Source organism: Tripterygium wilfordii, chromosome 5 (assembly GCF_013401445.1).
Source record: "Tripterygium wilfordii isolate XIE 37 chromosome 5, ASM1340144v1, whole genome shotgun sequence".
Classification (NCBI taxonomy): domain Eukaryota; kingdom Viridiplantae; phylum Streptophyta; class Magnoliopsida; order Celastrales; family Celastraceae; genus Tripterygium; species Tripterygium wilfordii.
The window spans coordinates 9,538,800-9,558,980 of NC_052236.1; the positions used below are offsets into that span (position 1 = coordinate 9,538,800).

The following is a 20,181-nucleotide window of genomic DNA, read 5'->3' on the forward strand; positions in this document are numbered from 1 at the left end:
TTAATCACTTGCTGAAATATAAGGGATATATTTTGCCAAAATTAACAAAAATGTCCTCGCAACCATTACCTACTAGGGACTTTTTCATCATTCCGACAATAAATCAGTTGCAAAAAAAAATAATAAGGATAAGGTTGGTAAACAGCTCAACGCCCAGGCCCAATACACAAAATTACAATATATTTTTGATAAATTAATAGTCTCGATTAAATAATATTTTTCATCGATCCCCACTTGGACTCAATGTGATATAATTGGGTATTAGCAATTGCAGCAATGACTTTTTAGTGGTCCATGGAGACATTTTGTTGTCCCAACTAATAGTCCATGGAAAAAAAAAAAAAGAGTTGTAATGGTGCTATTTTGTTACGGCAAATATGCAATCATGGAGAGTTGCTGGCTTTACAAATGACTTGCTTTTGCACTCCAAGTGGATCCTATAATAAAACACATTTACTTCTATACCAAAATCAATATTGGGTTCACCTCTATTACACAAAAAATAAAGGCAACAAATTTACACCATTATATCAATATATTTTATTAGTCCAATCACATCAACAAAACACGTCTTCCAATACAGTCACACCAATAACCCATTCTCATCAAAAAAATTACCATCGTGATCCTTATGCCTCACGGCCTATTTTGGTAGGTGTGAGTGAACCTGTTAGATTTCCGGTGGGCTTTGATGACTGGACATCATTAAGCCCATCGACGATACTTTCTGGCTGGCAACTCCCAATCGTCCACTGGGCTTCAGTCGCCCAGAACTTCAATGTTGACATCCCTTCGAAAGGATTCCCAACGAATGCTTCAATTTAACTGCGGCTCTGTTCGCACATTTCCCGCCCGTGTAATCCTAACGGCTCAAGGAAATCTCTTCCAAGTTTTAGGGTTACATCTCTTCTCCTTCTTCTCTTCATTGATTCTCCTCTCACAGTTAGGGTTTCTTTTTTCACTTCAGAATGAAACCTAATCGAAAATCCAAAAAACCTGACACAGCTGCTCCAAAGGTACGTCTCCGACTCCGATCATCCTAACTACACCCATTCTTAGCCCTAACTTTCCCTGAGAAAATGAATGAAAGTAATTAGGGGAGTCTCTGCAATCACGGAGTGAGAAACTTAATTACTTGTGTCCACTGGTTTTTTGTTTCTGAATCCCAGCTGGTTTTGGAAGAGATCATCGGAATGACGGTGAAGAATGCGAATGGACTGGCCTCGAATGAATCGTCTGCCAACTGTGTGTATGTGGCGGGATGTGTTACGGTGGTTTACAATGTAGATACGGGCACTCAATCACACCTCATGGTGTCTCATCGGACTCCAAAACCGTTGAGTTGTGTTGCTCTGTCACCTGATGGGCGTTTTGTAGCTGCTGGAGAAGTACACAATCTTACAACTTATTTCTATTTCCTTTTTTGGATATATGTTGAAGTTTATGCTCTTAAATCGAATTTCATCATCAGGCGCAGAGTGAAACTCATCAATTTTTTTCTAGTAGATTGGTCGTCATCTTTGACGAATTTAGGAGCTACATATGGTTTTTATAGATGTTTTGCTGATGAAGATGGTCAAGATAGCAATGGCATGATTTACGAGTATTTTTGTTTTATCAATAGTAGCTTACGCTGTTCCTAGGTATTGGAATGTTTGGGGAAAGGCTTGGTACTGGCACTTGGCCCCAGTTTTTACCTTACTCCCACCTTGGAGTTTAGGCCAAGGACTTATCTGATTTTATTTGGACCACTTGTTTGGAGGCAGGCACACATGTCTTTGGGGGGGTTAATCCCACTGATGGTTGGTTGGAACACCCAACTCATCATCCCCTCAAAGGGAAAACAGTGGAAGTAGGGCTTGTTTCTGTGCAATTTTCCAGTCATTTTCTGAATTAGACTTTACCTGCTAGGTGTAGGAGATGTGACTGCGACTGGTGTGGAAAATGCAACGAAAAGTTCCTAATGCACAGGAATCTTAGATATATTCATGAAAAAAACGTTATTATTTCAACCCTATGGGCTTGTTGTCTTCTTGAACCCTAAGCCATTGTCATATGTTATGTGTTGTATTTTGCGAAGAAATGAAAAGATTATTCAAATTCCTCTGATCATCGATGTTTTGTTTTATTCTTCTCCTTGAAATATATGCAACTAATAAGACTTTGCAGTCAGGACATCAACCTGCAGTTTTGGTGTGGGACCTGACAACTCTGACCTTTGTATCCGAGCTTAAAGGCCATTTGTATGGAGTTGAGTGCATTGCTTTCTCACCTGATGGTCAGTTATAATCTTTTGGCGTGAATACCCCACATTTGCCGCTCCTTATACAACCTTTTTTCCTTTTTGTGTGCTGTACATTGTCTCAATTTTTTATTTTATTTGTCATTTCAACTTTATTTTTGAAGGAGAACACCTGGCATCTATAGGGGCCTCCATATACTTTTGGAACTGGCGTCGTACAATGCTAATTACGAAGCTTAAAGTCAGTTCCTCTTGTTCTACTGTTATGTCTGTGTGCTTCTCATCAGATACAAAATTCATTGTTACTGCTGGAAACAAGCACTTGAAGTTTTGGACACGAGCATCTACCCCAATGACTCGTTTAAATGGAGGGACGAGATCACTTGCATTGCATAAGAAGCCTGTTAATCTTGGTTCTCAAAAAGCAAGCTCATTCGTGTCTGTCGTGTCTGCCATTTGGACTGACAGCAGTTCTGTCAATTGCAAACAGACTGGTGAATTTCATCCGATCTATGCATTGAGTGATGTGGGTGGGTGTTTCCTTTGTGAAAATCAATGATGTTCTTTGGGCTCGAGACTCTGAAGTATAATACACGGGCTAATTTTTTTCCTTGCATTTTCAGGTGTTTTATGCCTCCTTGATTCGGGGCTATCTGTAAGAAAATCAGTTGACTTGAAGGTATGATCTTTAATTCCTGCAGTGGTCGATCTATAATCTCATATTCCTTGTGTCCCTAGCAAAGGAGCTTCTTTTTTGACGTCCATGTAGTTGTTAGAAAAAGTGAGTCATTTTTTTTTTCAAAGCCTTGGTAAACATTTGGCCAGGTCTTTGTTTTCCATGGTTCAAATTTGAATACGGACATAGTGAATTTTGGTTTGTGGTTTAAGGATTTTTAAATAGCCTATCTTGGTGTAGTTTAAGTCTCCTGAAACAGAGTATGGGTTGTATGCTAACACTGACAACTACTATTAAATGAGATGTGGTAAAGTGAGCATGTTAGTGCTCTGGCTTAAGTTTTTAATAAGTAGTTGTAGCTCTTGGAACTACACCATTGTAGCTCTCTTCATTACTTGTTTTTCTTATGTTATTCACGCATCATTCACCATGTTATTTCATGAATTCAAAATCTTAACTTATAGGTTGATAAAAGTTTTGCACTATCTGCATCTCAAAAGCTCATTGCTTGTGCTTGTGGTAATGGAACTGTACAACTCTTTACTACGGGGGCTCTCAAATATGCTGGAAGTTTGCTATATTCATATGCCAAAAGTTGTTGTGGGGATATTGATATCATTGGCCATACTGGTGCCACTGAAAATGATTTTCACCTAACACCCACTTTGCCCAATGCGGTTGCTTGTCAGTTTTGTACATCAGAAAAGCTTGGTGAGTATTTAAGTGTATTGGTTATCTTGACCAAGGATATCACCTACAGGCATAAGTTAAATTTGCTAGTTTTATGCTTTGCAGTGGTTGTTTACGAAGATCATAGTCTCCATGTATGGGATGTTCATGATGCAAAGAAGGTGATTCCATTAATTTTTTTTTACTATATCATTCTTCTTCTTCTTCTTTTTATAAAGTTTCCTCAATTAGGTGTTCTTGTTCGGTAAATTGGGAATTCCTTGTGGCACAAATCATGTTTCCAAGCTATTTTTATAACTTAGGTTGTAAGTCATTGCGAACAGGAATTATCTTTTTCCAGGCTACAAGGCGTTGTGTTCTAGTTTCACATTCTGGATGCCTATGGGATATTAAAAATCTTTGCTGTGAGAATATGCATGATCCAACTTTTGCATGTGTGGCTAGAGGTTGTTCTGGTGGGGTTTCTTTTGCGACATGCTCTGCAGATGGTACTATCAGATTGTGGGATCTTGCCTCAGGACCTGATTTATCAGAGAATGGTGCTAATTATCACTCTTGGAGTGAGAATACGGGGGGCACCACACATCTAGGTAGCCTGTCCATGAAACTTGGTTCAATGGATTCCTAAACCATTGCAACTTTTGCGGATGACAACTATTTTTGAAAATATGATGTCTTACTTGTTCATTCTCTTCTTTCACATTGCTGCAGTAAGTGCTGGGATTTTCCAACGTGATACAGTGCAGATGGGTGTTAGGACTCAAGGGTTAAGGGCAATGGCAGTTAGTTCAGATGGCATGTATCTGGCTGCTGGCGATAGTGAGGGAAACATTCATTTCTATAACCTACACACTTCTGATTATACATTTCTAGAGGTAAGCTGCCTGATACCTTTTGAAATCATTGCGTGCAAGAAACAAAACACAATGAGTTATGAGTATAAAAATTACAATTTCATGTGAAAGCAAAATTAACATATTTTGCAATTTATGTATTGGCTGTTGTGGCAGGGTGCTCATGATGCAGAGATACTCTCATTGAGTTTCAGCTTACCACAAAAGATGGATGTTATTTCTGAAGACAATATGGGTAATAATGAGTACTTCCTTGTTTCAGGGGGACGAGACAAAATAATTCATCTTTATGATGTCAAGAGGTATAATCTTATGAATTTATGGCCTTCCTTTAAACTTGTTAAATGTTGTCATTAATTAGGGTTCTCGTCTTTTCAGGAACTTTGATCTCATTGAAACTATTGATGACCACTCGGCTGCTGTCACTTCAGTAAAGCTCACTTGTCATGGCCAAAAGATTATCAGTTGTAGTGCTGATAGGTATGCCTTTAGAGTTTAATATAAATTTATTAATCATCATGAAACACTTAACTGCACAAAAGCATTGGGAGTGCTTGGAGAAGCACAATAAGAAAAATGCAATTAAATTGTTGTTGTTCCTTCTTGTATGAGAAAGCTGTGGTATTTTCATAGGATTTCAAATTGCTCTACATGTCCTTTTATTCTCTGTTTTATCACAGAAAGAGATTTGTTGTTCATGACCTTGCTTCACCAGTTCACCTTATTGAAATTAAATAGCATTTCTCTTCTACTATTGTGGACAATTTTGTGTCCATTATGTTGGAAAGTTTTTTTGATTTATTCTATTTTGTGATTATGCTTACTTCCAGAAGGGGAAACAAAAGAAATCATTATTTTTCATGCAGCATTATCTAAATACCTTCGTTTTCGGTTAGTGTATTTATTTAATTGCTACAGGTCTTTGGTACTCCGTGAAGTTGTTGCGACTGATACCGGATGTAAGATTTTGCGTTGTCATCATCAATTGGCATCTCGTGGAACTGTATACGACATGGTTGTGGATCCAATGATGGAGGTTATTATTACAGTGGGGCAGGTAAAGTTGCATCATAAACCTCTTATAGCCATGGTTATAATTTACATTATCAAGGGGTGGCTGACACGGCCTCCACTTCCTCCACTACCACAACTAACTACATTTCTTCACTTGTCCACATATCATGTTAAGGAAAGCTGTGGATTTATTTGCCTTTATAATGCTAGTAGCAGATCCTCAAATTCCTGGAGGAGTAGATGCCTGGAATTGATTGTTTAGTTTTGCAACTCATAGGATAAAAAGATTAACACATTCGACATTGCTTCTGGGAAGCTAATTAGATCATTCAAGCTAGATAAAGATTATGGAGACCCAATAAAGGTGAGTTTCATGACTAGTCATGGTCTTGGGCCATCATCACATTCTTAAAATGACATCCAAGTTTGTCAGGTTAATATGGACCCAAGTTATAATTACCTGGTGGTCTGCTACTCGAGCAAATGTATGTGCATATACAACTCGACCAATGGAGAAATGGTTGCCCAAGCCTCAGGACATAGTGAAGTCATGACTGGGGCCATCTTCCTACCTGATTGCGAGCACATTGTATCGGTGAGTGCCCATTTTACTTGGTTGACCATTTTTAAAACAATTCTTCTTTACATGCTCATTTTAATTCCAGAAACATCTTTAAGGCCTTTGGTTTCAGTTATTTCTTCTCAAACTGGTTATTTACATACATATTTTACATTTCAAACTGTAGTTGCTTTTATTCGATAAATCTTCTGGAATTCTTGACTTCATGTTCCTTGGCCTCTAAATTGATTGAGAAGATCCAGAGAACTTGAACATGAAAGGATTTATGGCATTGTTTCATTATGTAGAGGTAAGACTCATCATAGGTGACTTGTCAATGCTGAAACATCAAAACTGTACTAGATTATGGATTCTTTAAGATGACATTGATTGTGAGTAGATAAAATCAAATAATTTACATGACTCTTCGCTATTTGTATTTCATTTTCTATATCGTTAAACCGCTTCTAACATTATATATGCATTCAGGTAGGGGGTGATGGTTGTATTTTTGTATGGAAAGTGCCTGCTCATTTATCTTCCAGGATGCTGCAGAGTGTGAAGGAAAACCGTGGTCCACTATCTCCAAGAAGCTTGTCAAAGCCTCTAGCATTCAGTCAAATCATGTTCTGCGAAGAGGAAGATCAGGAGCACAGAATCATTCCTGATGGTTCTAGCATTCAGTCAAGTCATGCTCATGGTCCTCAGAAAACCCCAACATTTAGATTCAGCATTTCAAGACTTCCGAAGTGGGCACAAGTCAAAGTAGTGACCTATAGTCCCAGTCCCTTGAATCATAAACTCGCTACATCCCAGGTATTCTGTTTAATATCTCTGAGCACTTGAACATTTATTATTGTGCCAATAGGGGTTTTGTTTCCTGGATCATCTGAAATAAGACTTTTAGTGGTTCTGACCATAACAAAAGGAAAATAAAAGGGAGGATAACATTCCAAAACTTAGGTGGACTGACTTTCACAAAATAATTCAATTTTTAATGTATGTGAGTTATCACCAAACATTTCTTCTATCTGATGTTTTGGTGAGATCACTTGTTTCTTGAAGCTTATAACACCCTGGATTCTTTTGTTCTGAACTTCTGATATTCTGAAACTTTCCTGCATCTTGGCGCCTCCCACTCTCAATGCAGAAGCAGAAGCAAACCAGAAGTAGTTTATCTCCTTTGGTCAGTGATGGCACACAAAATGCTCCTGCCTCTTCTCCATGTTGTGAAGTTCAAATTCCTAGAACAAGCCGCAGCACTTCATGCCTCAGCAGCTTGTCCAGAACTTCTGATACTAGTAACAATAAATCTTCGGCAATAACTGAAGAAACTCATGGGTAAGGCATTGTAAATATCTGTCAATTTGTTATGTTTGGTGGATGATAGGCAGCCAATGCTCATGATCACCACATTTGTGTGTTAGTGGCTTTGCCATGGACAAGCGCTGGTTGAACGTTTATACTGTATGCCTGGATCTACTGAATTCTCCGGAGGCGCAGGATTCAATGGACGCGAAGTTCCCAGTGTTAGCTCCTATTTTTTGTAAGGCTGCCTCCTAATTTCACATCATTTGTTGGTTGAGAAATTACTCTGGAAAGCAACCCCAATCTTGACTGACTATATCCTAATTGCACCAAGAGCATTTATGGTTATTCTAGATTTTTAATGTAAGTTGTATGTCGTTTTTCTTGCAGCACAAATCCCAGCTGAGCTGCCAAGTAATTGTGAATATGTCTTTGGGAGTCATGACCTTGATGAAGATGGTAAGCAGGGTGCTACTTCTAACAACTGTGCTCATTCAGAGACAAGTTCATGCCAGGACCCAGCTGTTGACGCAGCAGAGCTATTGTTGTCGTGTAACTCAGGAAGTGATTTGCCAGTAGCAATTAACGTTGATGCATGTTCCGATAAGCCTGAAGAAAATGATCTTTTCAAGCAGCACTTTGGCAGTCTATCTATGTTGTCTGAGGTTAGTCATCTTACATCCAGGAACTAAATTTGAATTTTTCAGAGAATGTGTTGGACGGGGGTGTGTTTGGGTCGGGTGGAAGCGACATGCAACTCAAAGAAGTTTAGTACAAACTGAGTTCTATAAATTTTCTTCGTCCCCTAATCAACTTAAAAAAGATTTTGTTATGTTTTCTAATGTTCTTCCTTTTCAGATAGGCTGTTTGTTTTTAGCTCTTCAATGGAGAAACAGGGCTTTCCAGGTTTTGAAATAATAGGTTTCAATTCTATATTACTGTGTAATCTCTGCAAATTTGTTATCGTTGATCTGCGGAGGCCTTTTTTTTGTGTTCTTGCTTTTTCACATCTCAGTTTGCTTTCCTCTTTCTAGTTTCATGAATATAGTTGACTAATGAATCAAGACAGTTCCAAGTGTTTTGTGAATAATTCGTCAGTAAATCTTATCCACAGCGTTGATGGAATGATTGTTATTGATGAACGGTGCTCCCGAGGAATTAGACCGACACATATTAAATATTGTATTACTTGATTGCTTAAATTTGCATGGGACTATTGAGTGTTAAGCTCATGTTAGCATGTATTACTTGATTCAGATAAAAAAAAGGAAATTACCTGTGAGGAGATTCTCTGCAAAATATGTTGTGCGGCAGGACTACCTTGGAGGCAGCAAGAGACTATTTGAAACACCTGTTAAAGATTTATGTGGTAAATTGTTGAATCATAAGGAAGAAAGTGCCAAATGCTCTACACTGAAAGATCCAGCATGTCAGATTCAAGAAGGATGGCAACCGGTAGATTCTTGTAAGCAGGTTTGTCTATTAATAATATACGACCTTGGCAAAGTTTGCACTCTCATACGTCAATTGTCTATACTGAGGGGCACCTTGGAAAAGTGAATAAAAAACGACACCGTAATCTAATTGAGCTGAAAATTTTATAGGATGTCAAGTTAGTACAAAACAGTCAGTTTGTCTTTTGTTGAAGATGGTACCATACCTTACTTTTACCTTCATTGGGCATTTCTAATGTCTTAATTATGTTTGTTCTTCCCTAGACTTTCTGGCAGCAAAGTTTGAAACCCATATTGAGATTTCATCCATTCAGTTTAAACCAAAGGAAATATGTGCTCGAATAAACATACTGAACTGCTTTTGGCTTTGGATTTCCCTTGCAGGATGCAAAAAACTTGATCGGAAGCTTGCTTCGTCCTGGGTGTACCCAATTACAAGACCCTGTAGCACAAGAGTCATTGAATATCAAATCAGCAAAAGCCAATGAAGCGAATGAATATATTCCTCAGGGGAGTAAAGTGCAGGAAAGAATAACTGCTTGCAGGGAAGCACTAAACCAGTTGGAGGCTGCAGCCATCAATGCTGTCCGGTTATTTTCAGATTTTGGAACTTCACTTAGCGCAGAAGAATCTTCAGCTGGAGGTACAGCTCAATTATACACTGAGGCAGCTGGGCTACTGCCATCTATTGCTCAAAAAGTTAATGCAATTGCAAATATGGTGCAAGACAGCAACAAAAATTCACGCCAACCTAGCGGATTGGGAAATTTGCTGACAGTTTATGACAGGAGCAATGTACAAATTGTTGGCCATCGAGTACCTAATTCTTGGTAAGTAACCCAAACCTGCAATAAATTCTTCTAGTAATCTATTAAGTCTATTTTCTTGTGTCTTTCTTTTAAAAACAAAAGGCGGTTTCATATGTTGATTGAGTGTGATTGTCTAAAACACACCAATATAATACATGATAAAATGGCAAGAATCAACTGTAATGGCTTCAGAGTTGAGACCCTAATACTAACTTTAATCAATGTCGCTAAAATGTCCGGTTTTAAATACGAACAGGCCCATAAACTATCCTAGAGTTGGGCTCAGGATGAGTTACTGAAAGGCTGAAAGTCACAAAGTCATAGAGGGTAATTGCTCATCACCCTGCCCATCAATAGCCCGTATATAGCTACGATAGTCGTCGTGAAACTTGACGTTATTAGCATTAGGATGGTAAAACTCTATCCGGTCCAGACAATGAAATTCATAAGATATCATTTATGAAGGCTATTTATTTTTATTATGCATATATAATAAAATGATTAAATGGTGAGAATTAAAATGTAACGGGCCCGGAGTCTTGGGGCCCCAATACTAGCTTGAATCAATCCTGCTGAAATATCTGGTTTTAAGTATTAACAGGCCCATCAATAGCTCTTATATAGGTATGGCCTAAGTAGCAGTACATTGATGAGATTGTGTTATCTTTAGCACTGAAATCAACAGGCCAGGTTTCATGCTTGAAGAAATTTCCTAGGAAGAAAGAGGAATTTTTTTTTGAATCTTTCTTGTATGAACAGTCCTTTTCTTTCATGTGCATCCTTGAAAAGAAAAAGTGAAAGTGAAAAAACAACAACAAAGCAAAGACCCATCTTTTCTTTTCTCATATCCTTTCAAACTTTGAAATCCAATCCTACTAATGATAAAATCCAATACATTAAGCTCCCCCTTCAAATTTTATTTTATTTTTATATTTTGTCTTGCTTTAGTAACATGCCAAATTCTCTATCCTTTATTGGGATTCCTTCACTCTACTAGGTCTGTATTATTGTGTAGGTTTTCTAAGGCTATATATATGTGGGCATACCACTTGTAGTTTTAAGGATTGGAATTCATCTATGATGATACCAATATATGTCTCTAGCTAGGTAATTGACAAAAATTAGACTAATCATGACTACTAATTAGGTTCTAAAACATGCCCATGCATAACAATGGACAAAAATAAAGTTGGTTAGAGTCTAATAAAATAAGGACTCGCACCAAAATTGATAGGGTAAATGAATCTTCTTTGTTGCATTTAACATAAATTTTTTCCTCCTTTTGACTAACATTATTGTCTGAAAATAAGAAATAATTGGTGGCTCAGTATTATGTGGGGGGAATGTGAATGTAAGTTATGGAGAGGTATGCTGGGTCCAAAATGGGGGCTTTGTTGAAAGTGGCTTATCACTCCATACATTGTTTCTTTAAAAAATTTGGGAAATTAAAAGGTATATATGCTCTGTTTTGTGGGGTAAAGTGTCCTATTAAATTGTCCCTTTTCGGTTCATATTTCTTTTGTAATGATGGGTTCACTTTCTTTTCCCCCCTTTCAATCCACTGTTAGATTTGCAATTACAAAGTAAGTTGATCTCTTTTAGTCTTACAATAATCAAGACTCACAGAGAGAAGAAAAAGAAGCCTATGTTACAGTGAGGGAATAATAAACTACTTTAGCACTGAATATGGTTTTCATAACTATGGACAATAATGATGTATCGGTGTATAAATAAAACAACATTATTTCATACTATTAATGTATGTCTTTGCATATTTGTTGGCCAACTTGAATTAGAGATATTTTTTGAGATGGGGAGGGGGATTCGAACCCCTGGTCACTAGGGTTATACACACCATCTTTACCACTCCAACTAGTGGTTTGGGTGTTTGAATTAGAGATCTTAATTGCTCTTAGAATCTAATATTTATATCTTCACTACTGAACAAGGGAGAGAAATTTACAATATCATGTACAATCATTGATTCATTGTCAAGTGTGTATTTATTTTATTTTATTTTATTTCTGATGTTGCAACAACATGTTTGTGTACAGGGTGTAAAATAACAGAGAGACAGAAGTTCTTTCTCTCCTGTTGTTTTCATGGGAGAAGATGACAAATGTATTTAAAGGAAAAGAAAGAAAGCTCATTCTCACTGCATAAAACTTTCTTTAGAGGGACAAGAAAACTAGTAGCCCAGCCAGCCAGCCAGCCCTGACTACACCGATCGAATCTTCAGTTGTTCACAAGAGAACAGAAACACAAAGCTTAAACAAAAGATTGCCTTGTGTGAGCGATCCTAACTCTTTCCTTTGCACGCATGCTTTGTAGTCAGTTTCTTGCCCTTTCAGATGTGAACCTCCATTAGCTTGATTAGGCCCCATACTTTTGAAACCTAATATTGCATTAAAATTTTTATAATCAAAGCTCTCGATTTGATTGTTGTTCCTGAGTTAATTTGAGATATTCTTGATACATGAAAACTGGGACATATTACAGTGATTGATTTGAGAGCTGGGACATATACGGATTGTAAAGTAGTCTAATGTTACAACATTTGGTGGGGTCTAGTTGGACTATCACAGTATATAAACCATGGATGAAGTCATAGATACATACAGTACAGACAATATATATATATATATGAAAGATGGGGGAATGTGGGGGGTGATGGGATGATTGGAGAGGGTCCACACCCCACTTGGGGAGAATTTGTGTCTCAGCTCTCAAACCTTTTTCTCCCACTACACTTTCTATGGACGTATAATTCCATGCACTTTGGATATATTTATATATGAAGAAAATTTGAAAACTATGTGATGATACTCAACAAACAGAAACCCTAGAAAGACAAAACACTAGCCTTAGTAGTATTAGGTTCGTTTTGTTTATTCATTTTGTTTTGTTTTGTTTTTTTGTTGGTTTTAATATAAGTGGTAAAGGTAGAGGACATTGAATCACTTTACACACCCGCACACTATACACAATTTGGCTTCAATCCACACACCAACACCCACCCACCCACGACAACTTGAAAGCTAAACATAAGGTAGAGAGATTGATTCATATTGATGACTCATGTATGGGACCCCGTGATATGCAACCGAAAGCAACACAATGAAATGGACCCCAGTTGGACTTAGCCTATTCCATTAAACCCGCCCCGGTTAAATCTCGTGACCCGACGGTGGCTCTCAATTAATCAACTGCTTGGGTTATTATATTCATTAGATAGATACATATAAATACAAGAATTCTCATTTAACGGTGTAAAATGTAGATCACTTTTTTGATTTAAGTGAAATGATAAATGGGGTTAATATTTTGGCTCCGAACAATGCTAGAGACCCCAAAATATGACCTCCAAAAGTTTTTCAAATTTCTGTGGCATTAAAATAGTCATTTATTAAAAATACACATATATGACTCACTTCACATCCAATACTCTACATTAAATGGGAATCATTTGGTGGTCTCAAACATCTCACATGTTCTAAATCAATGGTGAAAAAATTGTCTGCATTTTTCACCATTATGTGAGAAAATCTGCATATAAATATACCTCGGAAAATCGAAAATCGAAATATGTGGAGAAGACCCACACGTGGGAATCATACGACTACAAGCTTTCCTTCATGGTTTGATTTTAGATTATAGACTTGGACTTCTGTAGAGTAGATTGCCCCTACCGACAATAACTTTTACAACTGATCATGGCCGCTAGACACTACTTAATCATACGCCGACCATTTTATATTTTATTTTAATAAAAGGTTTTCATTTTATTCTAAAATATAAGTTGTTGTTTGGTTTGGAAAGTATTTTCTGTTTTATGAACATATTTTCCAGAAACTGTATTCAGTGTTTGCAGTGTGCATAAAAATGCGTTTGATTAAAATATGGATGTAAACTATTTTCAGAAACTGTGTTTGTGTTTGGTTTGTATAAAGACTTGTTAGCACATCCTCTTCCTCTCTCTGAGTGCTTTCATCAAACACTTTAAGCACGTCAATCACCAACTTTTCAAGCCCCATCTCTCTCTAATATAACTATGTCAGGCCCTGTCTCCGTCAAGACACCATCTGCATCTCCTTCTCCATCCAAGCCATCCCCTCCCACTCCGTTGTCAGTGAATCGTCCTGGAGAGAAGCCACCGACGGACTCCTCTAACCCGGCCTTCCTTGCTGAAGTGTCTCTCGAAAACCCAAAGTCACACAATATAGACGAGAGATGGTTTTCCTTTTTTTTTAATATATTGTCTCCTCTTTCAGAAAATAATTTTGATAGGGCAACAGAGTTTTCTAAGTTTTCATTTTTTCTAAAACGTCTTTTACTATTCATTTTGGGATAAGATCCAAAATGACCCCTCTACTTTTAATTGTTAAAAATAAACTCTCATATTATGCGAATCGGAATATTTAAGCCCTTATGATGAATTTCTGTTAAATCGTTGCTCACATGGAGTAACGACACCGTTAACTTATGACGTGGACATTACAGGTGGCACACAAATTACACTTAAAGGAACAAATAAGCCCTTCAGCTTCAACAAAAGGAATAAATAAGCATCTTTACTATTGAAACAATAACAAAATTGGTAAAAATGCTTCTCGGCGATATTCGCCCTCTGAATTCTTTTTTGTAAGAAGCAGGTGTCAAAGCAGGCTTGCTCTTTGTGAATGCAGAAGCGTGATTTGGAAGAGAGAGTGATTTAGGATTTTGAACTTTCAGAGAGTGATTTGGGTTTTTCGTTTTACACTATCAATTCATTTTCCACATTTTTTTTTGTTTTTTTAAAATAAAATCTACTTCACAATTCTTATGACATGTCATCATCCAAGTTAACGGTTATGGATGGTAAGTGCTTAAATATTCCGATTCAAATAGTATAAGAGCTTATTTTTAACAAATAAAAGTAGAGGAATCAAAAGGGCACTTTTGTCAAAGTAGAGGAGCCATTTTGGATCTTCTCCCATTCATTTTCTGTAAAATGAAATGAAATTGAAAATGGTAAACCAAACACCATTTTTTATATTTTCAGAAAAGTAAAATGAAACAATGCTCAAATCAAAAAGTCTTTAAATCTCACCAACATATATGAATGTCCCAAAATTGGTAAAGCTGGCTTATAGAAGTTAGAACCCCTCTTCTTTTTCTCCTTTGTCGACTCATCTTTTCTTTTGGTAAGAAACAATTTACAAAATACATACCTTTTCTTTTCCTTTTTAACCCTAGAAAGGAAAGGATGCTTGTAAAGGGTTCATGATAATAATGTATGCATTTATGTATTCACAACAAACTAACAACATTCATTTACGTGTTTCCAGTTTTCATGATTGCTTCATGTAGTTACCGTAACTAGATTATCACAAGTGAAGAAACGACACCGCTTTACTTTCACTATGTGTGTATATATATATAGAAGATAATTCTCACATATGTATCAATTTTATGCACTCAAAATCCAATTCCGATAATAAAACACAACAAAAATCGGGGGTCACACAATTGTTGTGGAATCCGTCGCTTCTATGGTTGAAAACTTAGTTCATCAAATTGTTCACATTTTTGGGTCACATATGAGAATTGTTGTGTGTATATATATATACATATGGTGTTTCAATGTGGGCTTCCAATAAATTGATGTTGAGGTTTTATAAGAGACAACTATATGTTTGGTGCAACAAAATAAATCCAAAAGGGAAAGCCACTTCACATATTGAACTTATTTGTTTGGAATAAAAGGGAGAAAAGATAAAGAAAAAGAGAGGAAAAAAAAAAAAGGATAAAGAGAGAGAAAAGAAAGGAAAGCGAAATGTGATAAAAGAGAGAAGAACAGCAACTTCTCACTTCTACCTCCTCTCCCCCCAAATCCAATCTAGTGATGGCGTGATTTGCTTTTGCCTTTTTCTCTCAGACGGGAATCTTTGAAAATCCAAAGAATCATCCACAATCAAATTAAACAAACACTAAATTCTGGATATCGATCACCATATTTTGTGAATTTGAGGACAATTTTGCTTTTAAAATAAAATCAAACATTTGTTTGTTTAGAACATCCATAGAAATTGGAATGATCAGAGAGTGGCTTCTAGGGAGATTTTAGATGAACATTATTTGCATCCCGATTTTTATTAAATACACCCCATTAACCTTTTAAAAACACACTAGAGTGGGGTGTACTTGATAAAAAATGGAGTACAAATAATTTTCATCGAGATTTTATGCGTAAATCATCTAAACTGTTATCGAATTTTCAATATGGATGACTCTATCAAGATCAATGTTGATTTATCTTGAAAATTGGATTCAGATTGTGCTAGTGTAATGACCATGAGGGTCAAGTATTAGTTTCGGATTTTCTATTTGGGATTCAAATTCACCTAGATTCTGGTTTTTCCAAATTTATTTTGGAAGGTCATGCTTTGGGAATTGTTTCAACCCTTGAGAGCAATTTATTTCGAAATAAATACGATTAGGTGTGAAAATGATTGGTTTTGTTTATTTTATTTATTTAAATTTAACTGATTGGTCGATCGATTATCATCAGATTTTTTGGTTTTCAATCCGTTTTCTAAATCAATCATTTAAAGAAATATATAAATTTGTTTAACTGAAAACCAATTGTTTAATTGGTTAATCGAGCGGTTTGATTTTGTCGATAAATTTTTATAGTCCTACGTGCTATGGTTTTGTCCTTGAAGATATAGCAAACTATAAAATAATTACTCATATTAGAAATTTTTTATCTATTACCTCAAAGTTATGAGGAAAGAGGAAGTTGTGGGAGAGTATCATGATCCCTAGTTGTTTGCCATTTTCAATATAGGACAGGGGTGCGGGGGCTTTGCCCCCATGGTATGGTACGATATTACTTATGTGGGTTGGTTATTTTTATATGTAGGGTAAAATTATATTTTTGGGTACTTAAGTAGTTGGTATATGAGAGTTAAAAACCTTAGCCGAATGTACAAATGAATTTCTTATATTGAAAAACAACCGCAAACTCCGAAGACGTAGGCATATTGCCGAACCTCGTAAATCTTGTGTTTTTCTTCTCCCTTATGCTTTTCGATTGTTTCTTTATATTGTTTTATAATCTGTGATCGTTTGTGAGGGAACCCGTTTTCAAACACAAATCTACTAAGGAAAGTTGATTACACAAAAATACAAACAAAGTGTGACAATAATAAATTGAAAGATGCACTTATCTCTCTAAGTATAGATACCATACTCATGGCTGTTTTGAAGGAGAAGTTCCACACGAACTCCATTATATATCGTAGTGAATGTACTAGTGCCGCCATATTGATGTTTGAAATTTATATCATCCTTTTCAAAAAAAGAACCGTGTTCAAGAAATTGTGGAGCAACGTAGTAGGAGTGGTAAAAAAAATGGGTTTTAAGTCGGACAATAACACATATTTATTAAATATTTATATGTTTAGACTCTAATTCAGATTGGATTTTGAACATATTTAATTGATCATATCCGAATTAATTTAAACCAAACAAATAAATGAGATAAAAACTTAATTCGGGATAGAGTCCGGATAAGATTTATTTGTTTAAATCTAGACGTGCTTTTAAACTGGATATAATTTTATGTTTAAACTCGAATTTATGATACATAACTTTTATTAAAATTTGATTTAATCCGAATCAGACAAAGTACACTAAAGGTAGGGGGCAAAATTGTCTTTTCTCAAGTGAGAGCCCGAGTAGCAGCAAAGCACAACGAAAAAGGAAAAGAAAGCAAACACAGCACAGATATAAAGACGAGAGAGAGAGAGACAACTCCAGAGAGAGTGTGTATTTATACATTTTTTATATTCTCTTTCACTTTCTTTGCTTTTCTTTTCTTTTCCCGTTGTTTCCATCATATTTCCTCCTCCTCCTCCTCTCTCGTCCTTTTCTGGGTCTCTCACTGTCCGTTGGAACCAAACAGTTAACTTCACTCTCTCTCTTTCTCTCACTCACTCAGTCACACGCTCTCTCAAGTTGCTTCTCTCACATATTCTGAAGCCGGTAACATGAGCGAGAGTGGGCTTATTACACACTAATTCTACTTATGAATCTCAACGCAGAGCCACCACAGCCTCCGCAGCCCCACCGTTTCTCCACCTCTTGTGACCGGCACCCTGACGAGCACTTCACCGGATTCTGTCCTTCATGTCTCTGCGAACGACTTTCCGTCTTGGACAAATCAAATTCTGCCTCCACATCACGTAAACCTCCTCCTATCCCCACCACCTCCACCGCCACAGCCGCCCTCAAGGCCATCTTCAAGCCATCCTCCTCGAATTCCGGCGCAGGAGGCTCGTCAAGGCCCTCTTTCTTCTCCGAGCTCCGTCGGACGCAATCGTTCTCTGCCTCGAAAAACGAGGGATTGGGGTTTTCTGGGTTGTTTGAACCCCAGAGGAAATCTTGTGACGTTAGGGCTCGAAGCACTCTCTGGTCTCTATTCTACCAGGAAGACGACCGAAAGACGTCGAAGAAGGAAACCAGAGGAGCAAATGTTGACACTGAGGTTGTTGATTCCAGGAATTTAGCGTCGTCTTCAAGTGTTCGCGTCGTGAAAGAAGAGGAGGAAGTTGAGATTGAAACCTTAAGCCAGAGCGATAACGAAGACGAGGACAACTCTCGGGATTCGGAGGATCCCAATTTAGCATCAAATGTCAACTACTCACGCTCGAACCCCTTGAATCCAATCGAACACAGGGTTCCAGAGATTGTTGAGGAAGAAGTTGAAGAAGAGGAGGAAGACCCAAAGCAAGAGCAAGAGCTCGAGCTCGAGCCCGAGCCAGTGCTGGAGATAGTGCATGAAGAGGATATGAAACCAATGAAGGACTACATGGATCTCGATGCCCAGGCCAAGAAGCCATCTGGGAGGGACTTTAAGGAGATTGCGGGTAGCTTCTGGTCAGCCGCGTCGGTATTCAGCAAGAAATGGCAGAAATGGAGGCAAAAACAGAAACTGAAGAAGCGGAGAAATGATGGTGGTGGGTCTGCCACATTGCCTGTAGAGAAGCCTATTGGGCGGCAATATAGAGAAACCCAGTCGGAGATTGCAGATTACGGGTTAGGGAGGAGGTCCTGCGACACGGATCCAAGATTCTCACTCGATGCGGGTCGGATATCCTTTGATGATCCGCGATACTCCTTCGACGAGCCTCGCGCTTCCTGGGATGGGTATTTGACTGGAAGAAATTTCGCTGCAAGTACTAGAATGCCTACAATGCTATCAGTTGTAGAGGATGCACCTGTCCATGTTTCAAGGTCTGATACCCAAATCCCAGTTGAAGAGCACACGAGCTCGACCTCGACCAATGAGGACGGAACTGTTCCTGGCGGGTCTATGCAGACTTGGGAGTACTACTCGGATTCTTCTTCCAGGAGAAGGAGGAGTCTTGACAGGTCAAACTCCATAAGAAAGACTGCAGCAGCAGTAGTTGCAGAGATGGATGAAATGAAGTCCGTTTCTAACGCAAAGGTAACTCCAGCTACTGTTGATTACTTCAATGGATTGAAGTTACCTGATATGAGGGATTCCAATTCGAATTCATTGAGGGATGATTGCTCTGAAACTTTTGAGATTGGATTCAGAGACAATGCATCTGTGGTGGGTAATGGTGAACGGAAGGGGACAAAAAAGTCTAAGAGATGGACTAAGGCATGGAACATCTGGGGTTTTATACACCGGCGAAGCATTAACAAGGATGAGGATGATGATAGATATAGTAGAGCAAATGGGGTAGAGAGGTCTTTCTCTGAGTCTTGGCAGGAACTAAGGGGAGAGGGTAATGGGGAAGCAAGGGGGACTTTCAATCCCAAAGTTTTGAGGAGCAACAGTAGCGTTAGTTGGAGAAATTCTAATGGCATTGGTGGATTATTTGGTAACTCAAGGAAGAATGGTGTTGAGACAACTGGGAATGGAAAGAAGAGGAAGGATGAATTTGTGTTGGAACGGAATAGGAGTGCGAGGTATTCGCCCAACAACATTGATAATGGACTGCTGAGGTTCTACTTGACTCCAATGAGGGGCAGTAGGCGAGCTGGAATCATGAAGAATAGGGCGAATCATGCACATTCTATTGCAAGGAGCGTACTACGATTGTACTAATATGAAAGGTTCATGAGTTGTTCTCTTTGCTACATTGTTGTTAATTTTGATGCATTTGCTGTGTTAAACCACACTTGCTTAATGTATTCTTGATGGTTGGTTGGATAAAAGAACTCTAAATTGTTGCCTTTCTTCGTAGTGACATACTTCTTCAATCATTCAAATAACAAGTTTTCCTTGTCTCAGATTATCCTTATGTGGATGGCATTGATTTTTCATTTTTCATTTGCTTGCTTGTTTCTTCCTCTTCTTTCCAGAAAAGCTGAGGTACACAGGTAATATATGTGCAGATATGCCAAGACATGCTATTCCTCTTCAAGAACCTTTTTTCCATGTTACATAGAATTAGCTGAAATGTGAAGTGGTCTTGAGAGTCTTTCAAGGCTTATTAACTGGATGGATTGCTGCCTTTGTTTTTTTTTTAATGTTCTTGACTTCTTGCTAAAGAGGGA

The 20,181-nt window shown here is 37.7% G+C and overlaps 2 protein-coding genes across 6 annotated transcripts; both read left to right on the plus strand.

The window, feature by feature from the left end:
• The first annotated feature begins 732 nt into the window (after window positions 1–732).
• Window positions 733–12,049, plus strand: LOC119998171 (mitogen-activated protein kinase-binding protein 1). 5 transcript variants are annotated; one of them, XM_038845413.1, is made up of 22 exons: window positions 734–1,016; window positions 1,170–1,388; window positions 2,170–2,278; window positions 2,407–2,772; window positions 2,866–2,921; window positions 3,383–3,629; window positions 3,714–3,769; window positions 3,949–4,198; window positions 4,320–4,483; window positions 4,619–4,764; window positions 4,841–4,942; window positions 5,381–5,519; window positions 5,754–5,840; window positions 5,910–6,071; window positions 6,525–6,851; window positions 7,186–7,376; window positions 7,463–7,581; window positions 7,734–7,802; window positions 7,905–8,008; window positions 8,601–8,816; window positions 9,182–9,627; window positions 11,661–12,049. In XM_038845413.1, exons 1-22 carry the CDS (start codon window positions 969–971, stop codon window positions 11,665–11,667), a joined length of 3,630 nt encoding a protein of 1,209 aa, XP_038701341.1. In that variant the 5' UTR covers window positions 734–968; the 3' UTR covers window positions 11,668–12,049. The 5 variants fall into 5 exon arrangements, with proteins under 5 accessions (XP_038701343.1, XP_038701341.1, XP_038701339.1 ...); XM_038845411.1 differs by having other exon boundaries at window positions 7,734–8,008; XM_038845412.1 differs by having other exon boundaries at window positions 735–1,016; window positions 7,192–7,376; window positions 7,734–8,008.
• Window positions 12,050–17,407: 5,358 nt separating this feature from the next.
• Window positions 17,408–19,871, plus strand: LOC119998946 (protein OCTOPUS-like). The gene has a single exon (XM_038846426.1). The coding sequence runs from the start codon at window positions 17,678–17,680 to the stop codon at window positions 19,727–19,729; it is 2,052 nt and encodes a 683-aa protein (XP_038702354.1). The 5' UTR covers window positions 17,408–17,677; the 3' UTR covers window positions 19,730–19,871.
• The last annotated feature ends 310 nt before the right edge of the window (window positions 19,872–20,181 follow it).